Source organism: Cherax quadricarinatus, unplaced genomic scaffold, assembly GCF_038502225.1.
Source record: "Cherax quadricarinatus isolate ZL_2023a unplaced genomic scaffold, ASM3850222v1 Contig273, whole genome shotgun sequence".
Classification (NCBI taxonomy): Eukaryota; Metazoa; Arthropoda; class Malacostraca; order Decapoda; family Parastacidae; genus Cherax; species Cherax quadricarinatus.
In genome coordinates this window covers 139,815-163,788 of record NW_027195299.1, presented here as the reverse complement: position 1 = coordinate 163,788, position 23,974 = coordinate 139,815, and the positions used below count along the sequence as shown (strand labels likewise).

Genomic DNA, 23,974 nt, shown 5'->3' with positions numbered 1-23,974 from the left:
AACTACCGTGTTTGCGGAGGAAACCATTAGAGTTGAGACAACGAAGCTGTAAGCATGACCGACACTTGCCTCTCCTAGTATTGCCAGCCGTGCCATTTCCCTGGCTGCTTGCTTCCTCCTGGTTGGCATCCATCTGCTAGACTAGACAATAGGAGTGGAATATGACATGCTGGGTGGGTATGGTGCGTGGAAGGTAGTGAACTTGACCGTGGTGGCCTGGTGGAGTTTGAGGGGCCGGGAGGGGAAGGGGAAAACTTCCCTTGGGAATTAGGTGGGGGAGGCGCAGGTTGAGTGGGGTTATCCCGGGGAGTACAATACACATGGACTTGCACACTATATATTGTTCACACTGTCTTACAATACACATAACTTTATTTGTTTCCCATGTACACTATGAACAATGTGGGTATGGGCACTGCTGAACCAATGTGTTCACTCACCATCTAGTTACACATCCCACCTCTTCCACCCACCCCCGTGACGTGGGGGTGGATGCACTGACTGGTCACTCCCTCGTTAACATTAATTTCACATTGTTTTTCCATAACATAAGCCTTTAAAAAGTCCATGCATCGACACAATCATTTCCACGTTAACTGGAAGCATGGTGCATGGTGCTGGATATAGATGTTTTTATAAGAGCTTTTCGAGGTTTGTATGTACGATAATCTTGGCCGGTACTCATAAACAGTGTAGGCCTTGTACTCCCCCACACCTCCACTGGCCGTCTTCCTCACTACCACCACCACTCACCAACATTCACAAACTGCACAACATTTCCACAATTTACCTTGAAACGGTGCTTTGAAATGTCTTCTCGCTTCACTGGAATCTTCCCAGAGTATTCACAATAAGTCCTGTTGAGTCTTAACCTGGTCAGCCTCGTTGATCCGGACTTATAATTGAAAATCCCGCAGCTAGCCCGCCACACGTCTTGCCAGCGCCAGCGCATGAAAATGTATTTGTGTGATAAACAACAAATAAAAGCAAGTTACCTTAGGATTGCGACCTGCCTAATTATAAGGTCAGGTATACTGAGTTACCCGGTATATACTGACAGGTCAGGTATGCTGAGTTACCCAGTATATACTGGCAGGTCAGGTATGCTGAGTTACCTGGTATATACTGGCAGGTCAGGTATGCTGAGTTACCTGGTATATACTGGCAGGTCAGGTATGCTGAGTTACCTGGTATATACTGGCAGGTCAGGTATGCTGAGTTACCTGGTATATACTGGCAGGTCAGGTATGCTGAGTTACCTGGTATATACTGGCAGGTCAGGTATACTGAGTTACCTGGTATATACTGGCAGGTCAGGTATGCTGAGTTACCTGGTATATACTGGCAGGTCAGGTATGCTGAGTTACCTGGTATATACTGACAGGTCAGGTATGCTGAGTTACCTGGTATATACTGGCAGGTCAGGTATGCTGAGTTACCTGGTATATACTGGCAGGTCAGGTATGCTGAGTTACCTGGTATATACTGGCAGGTCAGGTATGCTGAGTTACCTGGTATATACTGACAGGTCAGGTATGCTGAGTTACCTGGTATATACTGGCAGGTCACGTATGCTGAGTTACCTGGTATATACTGGCAGGTCAGGTATGCTGAGTTACCCAGTATATACTGGCAGGTCAGGTATGCTGAGTTACCTGGTATATACTGACAGGTCAGGTATGCTGAGTTACCTGGTATATACTGGCAGGTCAGGTATGCTGAGTTACCTGGTATATACTGACAGGTCAGGTATGCTGAGTTACCTGGTATATACTGACAGGTCAGGTATGCTGAGTTACCTGGTATATACTGACAGGTCAGGTATGCTGAGTTACCTGGTATATACTGACAGGTCAGGTATGCTGAGTTACCTGGTATATACTGACACGTCATGTATGCTGAGTTACCCAGTATATACTGACAGGTCAGGTATGCTGAGTTACCTGGTATATACTGGCAGGTCAGGTATGCTGAGTTACCTGGTATATACTGACAGGTCAGGTATGCTGAGTTACCCGGTATATACTGACAGGTCAGGTATGCTGAGTTACCTGGTATATACTGACAGGTCAGGTATGCTGAGTTACCCGGTATATACTGACAGGTCAGGTATGCTGAGTTACCTGGTATATACTGGCAGGTCAGGTATGCTGAGTTACCCAGTATATACTGACAGGTCAGGTATGCTGAGTTACCCAGTATATACTGACAGGTCAGGTATGCTGAGTTACCCAGTATATACTGACACGTCAGGTATGCTGAGTTACCCAGTATATACTAACACGTCAGGTATGCTGAGTTACCCAGTATATACTGACACGTCAGGTATGCTGAGTTACCCAGTATATACTAACACGTCAGGTATGCTGAGTTACCCAGTATATACTGACAGGTCAGGTATGCTGAGTTACCCAGTATATACTGACACGTCAGGTATGCTGAGTTACCCAGTATATACTGACACGTCAGGTATGCTGAGTTACCCAATATATACTGACATGTCAGGTATGCTGAGTTACCTGGTATATACTGACAGGTCAGGTATGCTGAGTTACCCAGTATATACTGACAGGTCAGGTATGCTGAGTTACCCAGTATATACTGACAGGTCAGGTATGCTGAGTTACCCAGTATATACTGACAGGTCAGGTATGCTGAGTTACCTGGTATATACTGACAGGTCAGGTATGCTGAGTTACCCAGTATATACTGACAGGTCAGGTATGCTGAGTTACCCAGTATATACTGACACGTCAGGTATGCTGAGTTACCCAATATATACTGACATGTCAGGTATGCTGAGTTACCTGGTATATACTGACAGGTCAGGTATGCTGAGTTACCCAGTATATACTGACAGGTCAGGTATGCTGAGTTACCTGGTATATACTGACAGGTCAGGTATGCTGAGTTACCCAGTATATACTGACAGGTCAGGTATGCTGAGTTACCCAGTATATACTGACAGGTCAGGTATGCTGAGTTACCTGGTATATACTGACAGGTCAGGTATGCTGAGTTACCCAGTATATACTGACAGGTCAGGTATGCTGAGTTACCCAGTATATACTGACACGTCAGGTATGCTGAGTTACCCAATATATATTGACATGTCAGGTATGCTGAGTTACCTGGTATATACTGACAGGTCAGGTATGCTGAGTTACCCAGTATATACTGACATGTCAGGTATGCTGAGTTACCTGGTATATACTGACACGTCAGGTATGCTGAGTTACCCAGTATATACTGACACGTCAGGTATGCTGAGTTACCCAGTATATACTGACACGTCAGGTATGCTGAGTTACCCAATATATACTGACATGTCAGGTATGCTGAGTTACCTGGTATATACTGACACGTCAGGTATGCTGAGTTACCCAGTATATACTGACACGTCAGGTATGCTGAGTTACCCAATATATACTGACATGTCAGGTATGCTGAGTTACCTGGTATATACTGACAGGTCAGGTATGCTGAGTTACCCAGTATATACTGACAGGTCAGGTATGCTGAGTTACCCAGTATATACTGACAGGTCAGGTATGCTGAGTTACCCAGTATATACTGACAGGTCAGGTATGCTGAGTTACCCAGTATATACTGACACGTCAGGTATGCTGAGTTACCCGGTATATACTGACAGGTCAGGTATGCTGAGTTACCCAGTATATACTGACACGTCAGGTATGCTGAGTTACCCAGTATATACTGGCAGGTCAGGTATGCTGAGTTACCCGGTATATACTGACAGGTCAGGTATGCTGAGTTACCCGGTATATACTGACACGTCAGGTATGCTGAGTTACCCAGTATATACTGACAGGTCAGGTATGCTGAGTTACCCAGTATATACTGACAGGTCAGGTATGCTGAGTTACCCAGTATATACTGACACATCAGGTATGCTGAGTTACCCAGTATATACTGAGAGGTCAGGTATGCTGATTTACCCGGTATATACTGACAGGTCAGGTATGCTGAGTTACCCAGTATATACTGACACGTCAGGTATGCTGAGTTACCCAGTATATACTGACACGTCAGGTATGCTGAGTTACCCAGTATATACTGGCAGGTCAGGTAAGCTGAGTTACCCAGTATATACTGACACGTCAGGTATGCTGAGTTACCCAGTATATACTGACAGGTCAGGTATGCTGAGTTACCCAGTATATACTGACAGGTCAGGTATGCTGAGTTACCCAGTATATACTGACAGGTCAGGTATGCTGAGTTACCCAGTATATACTGACAGGTCAGGTATGCTGAGTTACCCAGTATATACTGGCAGGTCAGGTATGCTGAGTTACCCAGTATATACTGGCAGGTCAGGTATGCTGAGTTACCCAGTATATACTGACAGGTCAGGTATGCTGAGTTACCCAGTATATACTGGCAGGTCAGGTATGCTGAGTTACCCAGTATATACTGACAGGTCAGGTATGCTGAGTTACCCAGTATATACTGGCAGGTCAGGTATGCTGAGTTACCCAGTATATACTGGCAGGTCAGGTATGCTGAGTTACCCAGTATATACTGGCAGGTCAGGTATGCTGAGTTACCCAGTATATACTGACAGGTCAGGTATGCTGAGTTACCCAGTATATACTGGCAGGTCAGGTATGCTGAGTTACCCAGTATATACTGACATGTCAGGTATGCTGAGTTACCCAGTATATACTGACATGTCAGGTATGCTGAGTTACCCAGTATATACTGACAGGTCAGGTATGCTGAGTTACCCAGTATATACTGACACGTCAGGTATGCTGTTACCCAGTATATACTGACACGTCAGGTATGCTGAGTTACCCAGTATATACTGACAGGTCAGGTATGCTGAGTTACCCAGTATATACTGACATGTCAGGTATGCTGAGTTACCAGTATATACTGACAGGTCAGGTATGTTGAGTTACCCAGTATATACTGACACGTCAGGTATGCTGAGTTACCCAGTATATACTGACACATCAGGTATGCTGAGTTACCCAGTATATACTGACACGTCAGGTATGCTGAGTTACCCAGTATATACTGACAGGTCAGGTATGCTGAGTTACCCAGTATATACTGACATGTCAGGTATGCTGAGTTACCCAGTATATACTGACAGATCAGGTATGCTGAGTTACCCAGTATATACTGACACGTCCTAAATGAAACAAGCTGGGAAGATATCCTAAACAACTCGGACCCGAACATTTTCCTTGAGAAAATTAATTTTGTGGTTCTTGAGATCTGCTCAAGACACATTCCATTAAGAAAAAGAAAGAGAAGGTGTAAACTAGAAAGAGAGAGACGTTCCCTATACAGACGAAGGTGAAGAGTCACAGAGCTGCTGAGTGGGGTCAATATATCTGAAATATGAAGGGAAACACTAGTCACTGAAATTGCAGATATCGAACTTAAGCTGAAGGAATCTTATAGGAGACAAGAATCACAGGAAGAACTAAAAGCCATAAAGGAAATTGAAAAAAAAAAACTTCTCTTATGCCAAATCTAAGGGAAAAACAACATCCAGTATTGGGCCCCTGCTTATGCACAGAATTAAGGAATTCTTGTCACCCCGGTTGCATGGCTTCATGCATGGAAGGAGTGTGCATCATTGCATTACCACCTTTCTCACTCTGCACACTGACAGCTCATACACTACGTTCCTTGACCTTAAATCCGCTTTTGATGTAGCCAACAGACATGTAATCATTAGTGAACTTGCCAGAATGGATGTTGGAGGATGGCTTCTCCGCTGGATTAAAGGTTACCTGTCCAACAGAAAGTCGTCTGTGTTGTTCCAGGGACATAGAAGTGTAACTAAAGATTTTGAATTAGGAACCCCACAGGGAGGTGTGCTTAGTCCCACCCTTTTCAACATTTTGATTAATGCCTTACTTAATGCCATGCCTAGCCAGCCCCATCATTATATGGTTAGTTTTGCTGATGACATAATGATTCACACTACCGGATTCTCCAACACCCAAAACATTCTTAATCATGTTTTAGCCTCGTGTCAGGACCTGGGGTTAATAATCTCAGGGGATAAAACAAAGATACTCAACAGGCGTCCTCCTCGGCAGAGAGGCACAGTTCGTCAGATCCAGTTGCATGATGGGTCTCTTCTAGAATATGTAAGCAGATACAGGTATCTAGGCTTTGAGGTTCCACTACTTGGACCTGTTGTAACGAGACTTTGTCGCCAATACAAAGAAAGGCTGAGAGCACTTAGAGTTGTGGCAGGTTTTCATCCCAGGTATGGTGCTAATGTTAAAATTGTGAAAATGATGTATCTTGCTTATATTAGATCATTGGTTGATTATGCAGCGCCACTACTTGCACTCGTGTCTGACTGGAAGCTTGGAGGGCTGGAAAAACTGCAAAACGAAGCAATGAGGATCATCCTAGGATGCCCTCGTACTGCCAAAATTTTAAATATGCGGAAAGAACTTAATATTCCAAGCATTAGAGATCGTGTTACTGAAAGAAATATCCTTATTGGGGTCAATATGCTTAGGCTAGCCCATTCAAACCCCTGCACAGAAGCCCTCCAAACTTTCCTCAGCACTGGTGAACATCCTTCCAGATGGATCGAAAAAACTGGAACCGACCTCCGCATGAACCAGCTACATGATCTATATCAAGTTGGACAACAGAGACATTTCCCTGCTCCATGGGATATTACCTGGAGTTTACCTGGAGAGAGTTCCGGGGGTCAACGCCCCCGCGGCCCGGTCTGTGACCAGGCCTCCTGGTGGATCAGCCCCTGATCAACCAGGCTGTTGCTGCTGGCTGCACGCAAACCAACATACGAGCCACAGCCCGGCTGATCCGGAACTGACTTTAGGTGCTTGTCCAGTGCCAGTTTGAAGACTGCCAGGGGTCTGTTGGTAATCCCCCTTATGTGTGCTGGGAGGCAGTTGAACAGTCTCGGGCCCCTGACACTTATTACCCCATTCCAAACTACCATTCCTCCATTTCCCCCCAAAACTCTTCTTAAATCACAACCAAAGCTTCGTCTTGAAGCCAAACATGATGCCTTAAGCTGTATTGATAACTTAGTCACACAGAACAATCTTTCACAAATTATTTACGTCGATGGTTCTGTTCACCAGTCCACTGGTGCAGCTGGTAGTGCTGCTGTTGTCACACAGAGTGATGGCTCTCATAAAGAAATTGGAGCACGCATCAATAACTGGGCCTCTACCCTTCAAACAGAACTGTTTGCCATACTCCTTGCACTCAAATGTGTCCATGTATCTAAGGTTGACACTTTAATTGTAACTGATTCTCTGTCATCCATAAATGCTCTCAACTCATTAAGTATAAATTGTGGCATGCTTTTGTCAGAAGCCAGACATAGATACGGTAAGATTGTGGACAGTGGAGTCAGAGTGCACATGCTGTGGATTCCATCTCACATTGGTCTTCAGATGCATGATAGAACTGATAAATTGGCTAAGCTGTATGCTTTCAAAGAGGGGGTAGATTACAATCTTGGGTTGTCATTTAGCAGTTTGAGAACAATAATACGAAAAGAACTTCAAATGAACTTTATTGACTTAAGACTTAGGGAGATTGACACAAGTCAGTCCATCTATCATCATTCCATCATGCAGGAGGAGCCACATGTCTATGGTGCATCCAACAAAATAAGCAGACTCTTGGATGTCACTACTGCCCGGCTCCGGCTGGGTTACAAGTATCTTTGGCAGGTTAAATCACCACCACCAGATGTAGACCAAACGAAATGTAAACTTTGCCAGATGGATTATTGTCACACCTTGCGTCATTATGTACTGGAGTGTGATAAAATTAATGAATTTAGAAACAACTCACTCAGAAGTGTTCAAGAAATGGCTAAGTATTTTATCCACAGTGGTATATTGCAGACCATTCTGGAGAAATACCCTGACTTTGCTAGCTGTAAATAAAGCATTACCACATGTGTGCATGTGTGCATGTGTGTGTGTGTGTGTGTGTGTGTGTGTGTACTCACCTATTTGTACTCACCTATTTGTGGTTGCAGGGGTCGAGTCCTAGCTCCTGGCCCCGCCTCTTCACCGGTTGCTACTAGACCCTCTCTGTGTACTCACCTAGTTGTACTCACCTAGTTGAGGTTGCGGGGGTCGAGTCCGAGCTCCTGGCCCCGCCTCTTCACTGATCGCTACTAGGTCACTCTCCCCGAGCCGTGAGCTTTATCATACCTCTGCTTAAAGCTATGTATGGATCCTGCCTCCACTACATCGCTTCCCAAACTATTCCACTTACTGACTACTCTGTGGCTGAAGAAATACTTCCTAACATCCCTGTGATTCATCTGTGTCTTTAGCTTCCAACTGTGTCCCCTTGTTGCTGTGTCCAAACTCTGGAACATCCTGTCTTTGTCCACCTTGTCAATTCCCCTCAGTATTTTGTATGTCGTTATCATGTCCCCCCTATCTCTCCTGTCCTCCAGTGTCGTCAGGTTGATTTCCCTTAACCTCTCCTCGTAGGACATACCTCTTAGCTCTGGGACTAGTCTTGTTGCAAACCTTTGCACTTTCTCTAGTTTCTTTACGTGCTTGGCTAGGTGTGGGTTCCAAACTGGTGCCGCATACTCCAATATGGGCCTAACGTATACGGTGTACAGGGTCCTGAACGATTCCTTATTAAGATGTCGGAATGCTGTTCTGAGGTTTGCTAGGCGCCCATATGCTGCAGCAGTTATTTGGTTGATGTGCGCTTCAGGAGATGTGCCTTGTGTTATACTCACCCCAAGATCTTTTTCCTTGAGTGAGGTTTGTAGTCTCTGACCCCCTAGACTGTACTCCGTCTGCGGCCTTCTTTGCCCTTCCCCAATCTTCATGACTTTGCACTTGGTGGGATTGAACTCCAGGAGCCAATTGCTGGACCAGGTCTGCAGCCTGTCCAGATCCCTTTGTAGTTCTGCCTGGTCTTCGATCGAGTGTATTCTTCTCATCAACTTCACGTCATCTGCAAACAGGGACACCTCAGAGTCTATTCCTTCCGTCATGTCGTTCACAAATACCAGAAACAGCACTGGTCCTAGGACTGACCCCTGCGGGACCCCGCTGGTCACAGGTGCCCACTCTGACACCTCGCCACGTACCATGACTCGCTGCTGTCTTCCTGACAAGTATTCCCTGATCCATTGTAGTGCCTTCCCTGTTATCCCTGCTTGGTCCTCCAGTTTTTGCACCAATCTCTTGTGGGGAACTGTGTCAAACGCCTTCTTGCAGTCCAAGAAAATGCAATCCACCCACCCCTCTCTCTCTTGTCTTACTGCTGTCACCATGTCATAGAACTCCAGTAGGTTTGTGACACAGGATTTCCCGTCCCTGAAACCATGCTGGCTGCTGTTGATGAGATCATTCCTTTCTAGGTGTTCCACCACTCTTCTCCTGATAATCTTCTCCATGATTTTGCATACTATACATGTCAGTGACACTGGTCTGTAGTTTAACGCTTCATGTCTGTCTCCTTTTTTAAAGATTGGGACTACATTTGCTGTCTTCCATGCCTCAGGCAATCTCCCTGTTTCGATAGATGTATTGAATATTGTTGTTAGGGGTACACATAGCACCTCTGCTCCCTCTCTCAATACCCATGGGGAGATGTTATCTGGCCCCATTGCCTTTGAGGTATCTAGCTCACTCAGAAGCCTCTTCACTTCTTCCTCGGTTGTGTGCACTGTGTCCAGCACTGGTGGTGTGCCCCACCTCTCCGTCTTTCTGGAGTCCCTTCTGTCTCCTCTGTGAACACTTCTTTGAATCTCTTGTTGAGTTCTTCACATACTTCACGGTCATTTCCTGTTGTCTCTCCTCCTTCCTTCCTTAGCCTGATTACCTGGTCCTTGACTGTTGTTTTCCTCCTGATGTGGCTGTACAACAGTTTCGGGTCAGATTTGGCTTTCGCTGCTATGTCATTTTCATATTGTCTTTGGGCCTCCCTTCTTATCTGTGCATATTCGTTTCTGGCTCTACGACTGTTCTCCTTATTCTCCTGGGTCCTTTGCCTTCTATATTTCTTCCATTCCCTAGCACACTTGGTTTTTGCCTCCCTGCACCTTTGGGTAAACCATGGGCTCATCCTGGCTTTTTCATTACTCCTGTTACCCTTGGGTACAAACCTCTCCTCAGCCTCCTTGCATTTTGTTGCTACATATTCCATCATCTCATTAACTGGCTTCCCTGCCAGTTCTCTGTCCCACTGAACCCCGTTCAGGTAGTTCCTCATTCCTGTGTAGTCCCCTTTCTTGTAGTTTGGCTTCATTCGTCCTGGCCTTCCTGCTTCTCCCTCCACTTGTAGCTCTACTGTGTATTCGAAGCTTAAAACCACATGGTCACTGGCCCCAAGGGGTCTTTCATATGTGATGTCCTCGATATCTGCACTACTGAAGGTGAATACTAAGTCCAGCCTTGCTGGTTCATCCTCTCCTCTCTCTGTGTGTGTGTGTGTGTGTGTGTGTGTGTGGGTGTGTGTGAGGGTGTGTGTGTGTGTGTGTGTGTGTGTGTGTGTGTGTGTGTGTGTGTGTGCGTGCGTGTGTGTGGGTGTGTGTGAGGGTGTGTGTGCGGGTGTGTGTGAGGGTGTGTGTGTGTGTGTGCGTGTGTGTGTGTGTGTGTGTGTGTGTGCGTGTGTGGGTGTGTGTGTGCGTGTGTGGGTGTGTGTGTGTGTGTGTGGGTGTGTGTGTGTGGGTGTGTGTGAGGGTGTGTGTGTGGGTGTGTGTGAGGGTGTGTGTGTGTGGGTGTTGGTGTGTGTGTGTGTGGGTGTGTGTGTGTGGGTGTGCGTCCTTGTGTGTATGCATATATTTGTACGCTCGTGTGCACATGTCCGTGCGTGCGCCCTCGTGTGTGTATGTGCGCGCGCGCGCTAGTGTGGGTGTATGATCCACTTAATATTTGTATTTATAACTCATTACAATTGTGACCAGGTGTGGACGTATCAGTGGTTCATTACTTTGTAATTGTTCATGAATGTAACCATGTATAGGAGTGAAGCTGATTCATTACCTCTGTAACTTGCCATGATTAGTGACCAGATCTACCTGGAGTTCATTACCTTTGTAACTAGTTCAGCTATCATAACTTTGGGGTCCAGTCACTGGACCCATTATGTACCTTTGTAATCTTTTGACTACCGCCCACAGGATGGGTATGGGGTGCATAAAGATATTAAACTAAAGTGTGTGTGTGTGTGTGTGTGTGTGTGTGTGTGTGTGTGTGTGTGTGTGTGTGTGTGTGTGTGTGTGTGTGTGTGTGTGTGGTGTGTGTGTGACTCAACAATCAATATTTGCACCAATAACTCATTACAGTTGTGACCGGGTGTGGAAGTGTGAATTGCTCATTACTCTATAATTTGTTCATGATTGTAGCCAAAGTATAAGCGTAAGTAACCATTCTACAGAATTCATTACCTTTGTAACTTCTGAGCTCATTACCTTTGTACCTAGTTCAGCTATCAAAACTTTGGGGGCCCAGTCCCTGGACCCATTACGTACCTCTGTAATCTGTAAATACCTTTGTAACTTGTCATGATTGTGACCAGACTTACCTGGAGTTCATTACCTTTGTAAATTGTGAGTTCATTACCTTTGTAAATTGTGAGTTCGTTACCTTTGTAAATTGTGAGTTCATTACCTCTGTAACTTGCTCAGCTATCAAAACTTTGGAGTCCAGTCCCTGGACCAATTATGTACCTCTGTAATCTTTTGACTACCGCCCACAGGATGGGTATGGGGTGCATAATAAACATATTAAACTAAACTAACTAACTTATGCGAGATGGGACAAAGACAGATGACAGCCAAGAAATGAGTGAGATACTAAAGTCCCAGTACGACTCAGTGTTCAGCGAGCCACTGCCCAGACTAAGGGTCGACAATCCAATTGAATTCTTTATGAACGTAACCCAAAATTTGGTCATCCCAAAACTCTCGGATATTCTAACTCCACAAGATTTTGAAGAGGCAATTAATGACATGCCCATGCACTCTGTCCCAGGCCCAGACTCGTGGAACTCCGTGTTCAACAAAAATTGCAAGAAGCCCCTATCATGTGCCGTCAACATTTTATGGAGAGGGAGCATGGACACAGGGGCCATCCCACACACACTAAAAACAACAGACATAGCCCCACTCCACAAAGGTGGCAGTAAAGCAATTGAAAAGAACTACGGACCGATAGCACTAACATCCCATATAAAAATCTTTGAGAGCGTTCTAAGAAGCAAGATAGCCAACCACCTAGATACCCATCAATAACACAACCCAGGGCAACACGGGTTTAGAGCAGGTTGCTCCTTCCTGTCCTAGCCCCTCACCAGCATCAAGGAACCTTCCTTGAGGGGTGAAAGCTCTAGAACTGCAGACACATTCATCACCTTCAAAACTACCGTTAGACAACATCCTATCTCCGTGCTACACCCCGTCAACTAACTACATAAAAACCACCTGGTGGTTCACACTTACACTCACTCACCCACTTGTCTATAATCACGGAAATACGAATCTTAATCATAAAATAATGAATCCTAACTAGTCATAAGTTTGCCTGTGATACTACAATATAGAAACTATGTATTGTGCCAAAACAAAAGCATTCACATTGCTAAACTCACAAACTATAATGTAGTCACTTAGCCTTAATACCGTAATCTGTATTAATTTAGAGTTAAGAATTAATCTAAGTCTGCCCGAAATGCCTAGCCATGCTAGGTGTCCTAGTGGCCCCCTCTGTAATTAGTATTTTATAACATGTAAACCACACAATATCCAAAAATCTGTAAACCCCGCATTGTAATCTTTATAGAGAGTAAACTTGATTAATTGATTGATTGATTGATTGATTGATATCAAATCTTTCAATGGGCCACTCAAAACAATATGAAGTTCAACGAGGAGAAATTTCAACTACTCAGATATGGAAAACTTGAAAAAATTAAAAATGTGTCAGGTTATACCACAAATTCTAACCATACAATAAAGCGGAAAAGTAATGTGAAGGACCTGGGAGTGATAATGTCAGAGGACCTCGCCTTCAAAGACCACAACAATGTATCTACCTCATCTGCTAGGAAAATGATAGGATGGATAATGTGAACCGTCAAAACTAGGGACGCCAAACCCATGATGATTCTCTTGAAATTGCTTGTGCTCTCTAGGCTGGAATACTGCTGTACATTAACGGCCCCCTTCAAGGCTGGTGACATTACAGACCTGGAGAGTGTACAAAGAACTTTCACGGCACGCATAAATACGATAAAGCGCCTAAACTACTGGGTACGGTTGAAGGTCCTTGATCTGTATTCCCTCGAGCGCAGGCGAGAGAGATACATAATAATATACAGTTGGAAGGTCTTGGAGGGATTGGTATCAAATTTGCACACGAAAATCACTACATATGAAAGCAAAAGACTCGGCAGGAGATGCAACATTCCCCTGATGAAAAGCAGGGGCGCCACGAGTACACTGAGAGATAACACAATAAGTGCCAGGGGCCCAAGACTGTTCAATTGCCTCCCATCATACATAAGGGGGATTACCAATAGACCCCTGGCTGTCTTCAAGAAGGCACTGGACAGGCACCTAAAGTCAGTACCTGACCAACCGGGCTGTGGTTCGTACGTCAGTTTGCGTGCGGCCAGCAGTAACTGCCTGGTTGATCAGACCCTGATCCACCATGAGGCCTGGTCTCAGACCTGGCCGCGGGGGCGTTGACCCCCGAAACCCTCTCCAGGTAAACCTGCGTCAGACTTATAATTTTCATTATTTTTCAGTAATTATAAGTAATATGTTGCATCAGATTTTAAGAATTTTGATAATATAATTATTACACCATAAGTATTTAGTGGACAATATTTAGTGAGTTTAATTAATTCTTATTATAGTACTGAAGTATTTTTGTCTGGTTGTGAAAGTGTAGCCTAATGACCCTGAGTGTAGACTTTATACCCCACGGATCAACCAGACTATTAATGACCCTGAGTGTAGACTTTATACCCCATGGATCAACCAGACTATTAATGTCTCAGTAGTAGTACCAGTTCCTAGTAACCAGTTACCAGTAACCAGTGTACCAGTAGATGACTCGCTACCAACCGTCTGTGTGAATCATTGACTGTATTCATATTGCTGCTGACCATAGCAGGATTTCAAACATCCATCACCCTTAGGCACTCATGGGTCAGTCAGAGATAGAGAGCAGAGAGAGGCAGGTCGGCTGTTGGCGCTTTCCATACTTCCCGTTATATATTATACGTACTACCAGCCTATGTGAGTATTCTTACCCTATCCACGTTTTCGAAAACCCACATGACAAATGGTGGCACCGGTGGGACAACTTTAACAAAACGTCTGCAATGCCTAAGCTTGATCAAAAGTTTGTTGGTCCTTATCGAGTAGTTGAACATATCACTGGTAATAAGTATAAGGTTAGAGAAATTAGTACTGGTCAGTATAAAGAATCGCATTTAGATCATATGAAGTTAGTATGTGATGATGATGATGTTCCAACCCAGACTAATGTGACAGACTCTGACAATCCTCCTGATCCTGTACTATCTACCTCTGATACTCAGTCAGACGATCAACCTGAATGTCGTTATTAAGACACATGTGCAACATCTGGATATCTTTATTGTAAACGTTTCACCATCCAGTGGCTTTATCAATACAGTTTCTAGGACATAATAGGAAGACAGTAGAACTATGTACAAAAGATGAGGTAATCAGTCCCTCGGCCTTGGAGTTAGTGTTCACAGCATCGTGGTATAGGAGAATCTGAAGCAAAGGCAAGAAGACTGGCGTTTATATAGGCGTCAGTGGATGGGACGGGCAGCAGACGAGGGCAGTCACTGGTAGGCGGGATTCCCCAGTGGAAGTAGGTCCTTCCCAAAGAGATGGGTTAGTTGCAGCAGCCGTGAAGAAGGTCTTGTAGATGTCCTCTGAACCAAGATTCCATGATGTTGCAGTGTCTGACAAGTTGTGCAAGAAAGGTATAAAATACACGGCTGCTGCAACTAACCCATCTCTTTGGGAAGGACCTACTTCCACTGGGGAATCCCGCCTACCAGTGACTGCCCTCGTCTGCTGCCCGTCCCATCCACTGACGCCTATATAAACGCCAGTCTTCTTGCCTTTGCTTCAGATTCTCCTATACCACGATGCTGTGAACACTAACTCCAAGGCCGAGGGACTGATTACCTCATCTTTTGTACATAGTTCTACTGTCTTCCTATTATGTCCTAGAAACTGTATTGATAAAGCCACTGGATGGCGAAACGTTTACAATAAAGATATCCAGATGTTGCACATGTGTCTTAACTTTCATATTGTCGGTATTTTATACCTTTCTTGCACAATGTCGTTATTCCCTACGTACACGACAGGTATTGAGAAATCCTCAAGTATCATTTGTAACTACCAATTCAGATTTGCCTCAAATACAGCATGAGTTAGCCAGTGCAACAGAGTTTGATCCTCCCAGAGATGACACCCATTCTGCATATATCAATCTCACCCTAGCAGAGTTGGGGTTAAATGTAAATAACCTGTATAGATGAATAATTACAGTATCAACTTATCAGTGTTCAAGAATTTTTTTGTTGTGTTCACGTTCTCTCAGAATTCTGAGAATTAACAGTCTAGATTTGAGTGCACCGAATCTGCCTTTCTGTTAAACACTTCTTTCTTTGTATATATTCCTTCCTCAGAATCCGTAGATCACATGAATACAGATCGATCGATCAATTTTTTTTTTTTTATCACTTCTATTGTGTAATCTCAACGTTCAGTTTCATTCGATGAGTTGTGCTATATTATACCTTGTAGTTTCAGTTACGTAAGCTTCCATTCCAATGTTCTACTAATGTATATTATAATGTTCAATTGTTGTGTACTTTGACGTATAGAATCAGCCCAAGCCATACACCTGCCGTCTCTAAGTTGTATTAGTTGTATGTCAGGATGACATACGTTAGCGTCGCCGAGCTCTCAGTAGTAGTACCAGTTCCTAGTAACCAGTTACCAGTAACCAGTGTACCAGTAGATGACTCACTACCAACCGTCTGTGTGAATCATTGACTGTATTCATATTGCTGCTGACCATAGCAGGATTTCAAACATCCATCACCCTTAGGCACTCATGGGTCAGTCAGAGATAGAGAGCAGAGAGAGGCAGGTCGGCTGTTGGCGCTTTCCATACTTCCCATTATATATTATACGTACTACCAGCCTACGTGAGTATTCTTACCCTATCCACGTTTTCGAAAACCCACATGACAAATGACCCTGAGTGTAGACTTTATACCCCATGGATCAACCAGACTATTAATGACACTGAGTGTAGACTTTATACCCCACGGATCAACCAGACTATTAATGACCCTGAGTGTAGGCTTTATACCCCACAGATCAACCAGACTATTAATGACCCTGAGTGTAGACTTTATACCCCACAGATCAACCAGACTATTAATGACCCTGAGTGTAGACTTTATACCCCACGGATAAACCAGACTATTAATGACCCTGAGTGTAGACTTTATACCCCACGGATCAACCAGACTATTAATGACCCTGAGTGTAGACTTTATACCCCACGGATCAACCAGACTATTAATGACCCTGAGTGTAGACTTTATACCCCACGGATCAACCAGACTATTAATGACCCTGAGTGTAGGCTTTATACCCCACGGATCAACCAGACTATTAATGACCCTGAGTGTAGACTTTATACCCCATGGATCAACCAGACTATTAATGACCCTGAGTGTAGATTTATACCCCACGGATCAACCAGACTATTAATGACCCTGAGTGTAGGCTTTATACCCCACGGATCAACCAGACTATTAATGACCCTGAGTGTAGACTTTATACCCCACGGATCAACCAGACTATTAATGACCCTGAGTGTAGACTTTATACCCCACGGATCAACCAGACTATTAATGACCCTGAGTGCAGGCTTTATACCCCACGGATCAACCAGACTATTAATGACCTGAGTGTAGACTTTATGCCCCACGGATCAACCAGACTATTAATGACCCTGAGTGCAGGCTTTATACCCCACGGATCAACCAGACTATTAATGACCCTGAGTATAGACTTTATACCCCACGGATCAACCAGACTATTAATGACCCTGAGTGCAGGCTTTATATCCCACGGATCAACCAGACTATTAATGACCCTGAGTGTAGATTTTATACCCCACGGATCAACCAGATTATTAATGACCCTGAGTGCAGGCTTTATACCCCACGGATCAACCAGACTATTAATGACCCTGAGTGTAGGCTTTATACCCCACGGATCAACCAGACTATTAATGACCCTGAGTGTAGGCTTTATACCCCACGGATCAACAAGACTATTAATGACCCTGAGTGCAGGCTTTATACCCCAGAGATCAACCAGACTATTAATGACCCTGAGTGTAGACTTTATACCCCACGGATCAACCAGACTATTAACGACCCTGAGTGCAGGCTTTATACCCCACGGATCAACCAGACTATTAATGACCCTGAGTGTAGACTTTATGCCCCACGGATTAACCAGACTATTAATGACCCTGAGTGTAGACTTTATACCCCACGGATCAACCAGACTATTAATGACCCTGAGTGTAGGCTTTATACCCCACGGATCAACCAGACTATTAATGACCCTGAGTGTAGACTTTATACCCGACGGATCAACCAGACTATTAATGACCCTGAGTGCAGGCTTTATACCCCATGGATCAACCAGACTATTAATGACCCTGAGTGCAGGCTTTATACCCCACGGATCAACCAGACTATTAATGACCCTGAGTGTAGGCTTTATACCCCACGGATCAACCAGACTATTAATGACCCTGAGTGTAGACTTTATACCCCACGGATCAACCAGACTATTAATGACCCTGAGTGCAGGCTTTATACCCCACGGATCAACCAGTCTATTAATGACCCTGAGTGCAGGCTTTATACCCCATGGATCAACCAGACTATTAATGACCCTGAGTGCAGGCTTTATACCCCACGGATCAACCAGACTATTAATGACCCTGAGTATAGACTTTATACCCCACGAATCAACCAGACTATTAATGACCCTGAGTGCAGGCTTTATATCCCACGGATCAACCAGACTATTAATGACCCTGAGTGTAGATTTTATACCCCACGGATCAACCAGATTATTAATGACCCTGAGTGCAGGCTTTATACCCCACGGATCAACCAGACTATTAATGACCCTGAGTGTAGACTTTATTCCCCACGGATCAACCAGACTATTAATGACCCTGAGTGTAGGCTTTATACCCCATGGATCAACAAGACTATTAATGACCCTGAGTGCAGGCTTTATACCCCACGGATCAACCAGACTATTAATGACCCTGAGTGTAGACTTTATACCCCACGGATCAACCAGACTATTAACGACCCTGAGTGCAGGCTTTATACCCCACGGATCAACCAGACTATTAATGACCCTGAGTGTAGACTTTATGGCCCACGGATCAACCAGACTATTAATGACCCTGAGTGTAGACTTTATACCCCACGGATCAACCAGACTATTAATGACCCTGAGTGTAGGCTTTATACCCCACGGATCAACCAGACTATTAATGACCCTGAGTGTAGACTTTATACCCCACGGATCAACCAGACTATTAATGACCCTGAGTGCAGGCTTTATACCCCACGGATCAACCAGACTATTAATGACCCTGAGTGCAGGCTTTATACCCCACGGATCGACCAGACTATTAATGACCCTGAGTGCAGGTTTTATACCCCACGGATCAACCAGACTATTAATGACCCTGAGTGTAGACTTTATGCCCCACGGATCAGCCAGACTATTAATGACTCTGAGTGTAGACTTTATATCCCACGGATCAATCAGACTATTAATGACCCTGAGTGCAGGCTTTATACCCCACAGATCAACCAGACTATTAATGACCCTGAGTGTAGACTTTATACCCCACGGATCAACCAGACTATTAATGACCCTGAGCGCAGGCTTTATACCCCACGGATCAACCAGACTATTAATGACCCTGAGTGCAGGCTTTATACCCCACGGATCAACCAGACTATTAATGACCCTGAGTGAAGACTTTATGCCCCACGGATCAGCCAGACTATTAATGACCCTGAGTGTAGACTTTATACCCCACGGATCAACCAGACTAGTAATGACCCTGAGTGCAGGCTTTATACCCCACGGATCAACCAGACTATTAATGACCCTGAGTGTAGACTTTATGCCCCACGGATCAACCAGCTATTAATGACCCTCAGTGCAGGCTTTATACCCCACGGATCAACCAGACTATTAATGACCCTGAGTATAGACTTTATACCCCACGGATCAACCAGACTATTAATGACCCTGAGTGCATGCTTTATATCCCACGGATCAACCAGACTATTAATGACCCTGAGTGTAGATTTTATACCCCACGGATCAACAAGACTATTAATGACCCTGAGTGCAGGCTTTATACCCCACGGATCAACCAGACTATTAATGACCCTGAGTGTAGCCTTTATACCCCACGGATCAACAAGGCTATTAATGACCCTGAGTGCAGGCTTTATACCCCACGGATCAACCAGACTATTAATGACCCTGAGTGTAGACTTTATACCCCACGGATCAACCAGACTATTAACCACCCTGAGTGCAGGCTTTATACCCCACGGATCAACCAGACTATTAATGACCCTGAGTGTAGACTTTATACTCCACGGATCAACCAGACTATTAATGACCCTGAGTGCAGGCTTTATACCCCACGGATCAACCAGACTATTAATGACCTTGACTGCAGGCTTTATACTCCAGGGATCAACCAGACTATTAATGACCTTGAGTGAAGGCTTTATACTCCACGGATCAACCAGACTATTAATGACACGAGTGTAGACTTTATACTCCACGGATCAACCAGACTATTAATGATCCGAGTGTAATGTAGGCATTATATTCCACGGATCAACCAGGCTATTACAGTTCCTCGTGCTTCATAGATGTGGTCAACTTGGTTGCTGGTGTTGGTGTTGACAGCGCGCGCGCTCGCGCTCCCAGACACTGCTCCACAGGGGTTCTACACATACGGGGAGCGACCACCAGCCGTCATACCCGACCCTAACCTGCGGAAGGTCTATGAGCTCTTCTACCCGTACTACCAGAGGTAAGGTCGTGTTGTCTACTGGTACTACCAGAGGTAAGGTCGTGTTGTCTACTGGTACTACCAGAGGTAAGGTCGTGTTGTCTACTGGTACTACCAGAGGTAAGGTCGTGTTGTCTACTGGTACTACCAGAGGTAAGGTCGTGTTGTCTACTGGTACTACCAGAGGTAAGGTCATGTTGTCTACTGGTACTACCAGAGGTAAGGTCGTGTTGTCTACTGGTACTACCAGAGGTAAGGTCATGTTGTCTACTGGTACTACCAGAGGTAAGGTCGTGTTGTCTACTGGTACTACCAGAGGTAAGGTCGTGTTGTCTACTGGTACTACCAGAGGTAAGGTCGTGTTGTCTACTGGTACTACCAGAGGTAAGGTCATGTTGTCTGTTGGTACTACCAGGCGTCAGGTCATGTTGTCTACTGGTACTACCAGGCGTCAGGTCATGTTGTCTACTGGTACTACCAGAGGTAAGGTCGTGTTGTCTGTTGGTACTACCAGGCGTCAGGTCATGTTGTCTACTGGTACTACCAGAGGTAAGGTCATGTTGTCTGTTGGTACTACCAGAGGTAAGGTCGTGTTGTCTGTTGGTACTACCAGGCGTCAGGTCATGTTGTCTACTGGTACTACCAGAGGTAAGGTCGTGTTGTCTGTTGGTACTACCAGGCGTCAAGATAAGATAAGATAAGATTTCGTTCGGATTTTTAACCCCGGAGGGTTAGCCACCCAGGATAACCCAAGAAAGTCAGTTCGTCATCGAGGACTGTCTAACTTATTTCCATTGGGGTCCTTAATCTTGTCCCCCAGGATGCGACCCACACCAGTCGACTAACACCCAGGTACCTATTTGCTGCTAGGTGAACAGGACAACAGGTGTAAGGAAACGTGTCGAAATGTTTCCACCCGCCGGGAATCGAACCCGGGCCCTCCGTGTGTGAAGCGGGAGCTTTAGCCACCAGGCCACCACCACCAGGCCATGTTGTTTACTGGTACTACCAGAGGTAAGGTCATGTTGTCTGTTGGTACTACCAGAGGTAATGTCATGTTGTCTACTGGTACTACCAGAGGTAAGGTCGTGTTGTCTACTGGTACTACCAGAGGTAAGGTCGTGTTGTCTACTGGTACTACCAGAGGTAAGGTCGTGTTGTCTACTGGTACTACCAGAGGTAAGGTCATGTTGTCTACTGGTACTACCAGAGGTAAGGTCGTGTTGTCTACTGGTACTACCAGAGGTAAGGTCGTGTTGTCTACTGGTACTACCAGAGGTAAGGTCGTGTTGTCTACTGGTACTACCAGAGGTAAGGTCGTGTTGTCTACTGGTACTACCAGAGGTAAGGTCATGTTGTCTACTGGTACTACCAGAGGTAAGGTCATGTTGTCTACTGGTACTACCAGAGGTAAGGTCGTGTTGTCTACTGGTACTACCAGAGGTAAGGTCATGTTGTCTACTGGTACTACCAGAGGTAAGGTCGTGTTGTCTACTGGTACTACCAGAGGTAAGGTCGTGTTGTCTGCTGGTACTACCAGAGGTAAGGTCGTGTTGTCTGCTGGTACTTCCAGAGGTAAGGTCGTGTTGTCTACCTCTACTACCGGAGGTAAGGTCATGTCTGCTGGTACTACCAGAAGTTAGCTCATGTCTACCCATACTACCAGAGATCAGGTCATGTTGTCTACCCGTACTACCAGCGGTCAGGTCATGTCTAAATGTACTACTACCAAAGGTATAGTCATCTACTAGATAATCTACTATTACTTTCAGAAATAAAATCAGGTCACATATCAGAAGTACAAGAGATGAGGTCAGGTCATCTAAACTATTATTAAAAGCATTTTAGTTGCTGCACGATCAGATAAAATAATCCCCGCATCTTACAAAAGGAGTATTGGAGAATGATCATAAAATTCCAGTGCAGTAAAATACATGTAATTTTATTATACAAACATTGGCACTCAACCCGTCAGGGTCATACAGCGTAGAGCAAAATATATAGGGATGTGTTCCAAGACTGCAGATTCCACATTTCTTGGCTAATGCTTACTGCACCCCTCTTCCCACCTACTCCATAGACCACGTTACCGTTACCCGTTCTACAACGACGAAGGCAAGGGTGAGCTTCTGTATGGCTACGGTGGTCCCAGACTCTTCAAGTATACTGTCTTCAAGCCCGTGGAGGGATTCCTGCGTCGCTAGTTGACGTCCTCGACCACGCAGTCTTCAGGTGAGTAATGGTCCCAGGTCACCGCACCCATACAGAGCGAGTAATAGTCCCAGGTCACCGCACCCATACAGGGCGAGTAATAGTCCCAGGTCAACGCACCCATACAGGGCGAGTAATAGTCCCAGGTCACCGCACCCATACAGGGAGAGTAATGATCCCAGTTCACCGCACCCATACAGGGCGAGTAATAGTCCCAGGTCACCGCACCCATACAGGGCGAGTAATGATCCCAGGTCACCGCACTCATACAGGGCAAGTAATGATCCCAGGTCACCGCACCCATACAGGGCGAGTAATAGTCCCAGATAACAACACCCATACAGGGCGAGTAATGATCTCAGGTCACCGCACCCATACAGGGCAAGTAATGGTCCCAGGTCACTGCACCCATACAGGGCGAGTAATGGTCCCAGGTCACCGCACCCGTACAGGGCGAATAATAGTCCCAGGTCACCACACCCAGACAGGGCGAGTAATAGTCTCAGGTCACAGCACCCATACAGGGCGAGTAATGATCCCAGGTCACCGCACCCATACAGGGCGAGTAATGATCCCAGGTCACCGCACCCATACAGGGCGAGTAATGATCCCAGGTCACCGCACCCATACAGGGCGAGTAATAGTCCAAGGTCACCGCACCCATACAGGGCGAGTAATGGTCCCAGGTCAACGCACCCATACACGTCGAGTAATAGTCCCAGGTCACCGCACCCATGCAGGGCGAGTAATGGTCCCAGGTCACCGCACCCATACAGGGCGAGTAATGGTCCCAGGTCACCGCACCCATACAGGGCGAGTAATAGTCCCAGGTCACCGCACCCATGCAGGGCGAGTAATGGTCCCAGGTCACCGCACCCACAGGGCGAGTAATAGGCCCAGGTCACCGCACCCATACAGGGCGAGTAATGGTCCCAGGTCACCGCAGCCATACAGGGCGAGTAATAGTCCCAGGTCACTGCACCCATACAGGGCGAGTAATGATCCCAGGTCACCGCACCCATGCAGGGCGAGTAATGGTCCCAGGTCACCGCACCCATACAGGGCGAGTAATAGTCCCAGGTCACTGCACCCATACAGGGCGAGTAATAGTCCCAGGTTACTGCACCCATACAGGGCGAGTAATAGGCCCAGGTCACCACACCCATACAGGGCGAGTAATAGTCCCAGGTCACCGCACCCATACAGGGCGAGTAATAGTCCCAGGTCGCCGCAGCCACACAGGGCGAGTAGTAGTCCCAGGTCACTGCACCCAAACAGGGCGAATAATAGTCCCAGGTCACCACACCCATACAGGGCGAGTAATAGTCCCAGGTCACCACACCCATACAGGGCGAGTAATGGTCCCAGGTCACCGCACCCATACAGGGCGAGTAATGGTCCCAGGTCACCACAGCCATACAGGGTAATAGTCCCAGGTCACCGCACCCATACAGGGCGAGTAATGATCCCAGGTCACCGCAGCCATACAGGGCGAGTAATGGTCCCAGGTCACCGCAGCCATACAGGGCGAGTAATGGTCCCAGGTCACCGCAGCCATACAGGGCGAGTAA

General features: G+C 45.8%; 1 protein-coding gene across 1 annotated transcript in view; it reads left to right on the top strand.

Moving 5' to 3' along the window:
- The window catches only part of LOC138851296 (uncharacterized), a 68,343-nt gene extending 45,925 nt beyond the window's left edge, over window positions 1–22,418 (top strand). The window contains exons 3-4 of the mRNA XM_070080284.1: window positions 20,050–20,213; window positions 22,273–22,418. Of these exons, the coding sequence (XP_069936385.1) occupies window positions 20,050–20,213; window positions 22,273–22,396 (288 nt within the window). The 3' untranslated portion in view covers window positions 22,397–22,418. The remainder of the gene's footprint in view (window positions 1–20,049; window positions 20,214–22,272) is intronic.
- The last annotated feature ends 1,556 nt before the right edge of the window (window positions 22,419–23,974 follow it).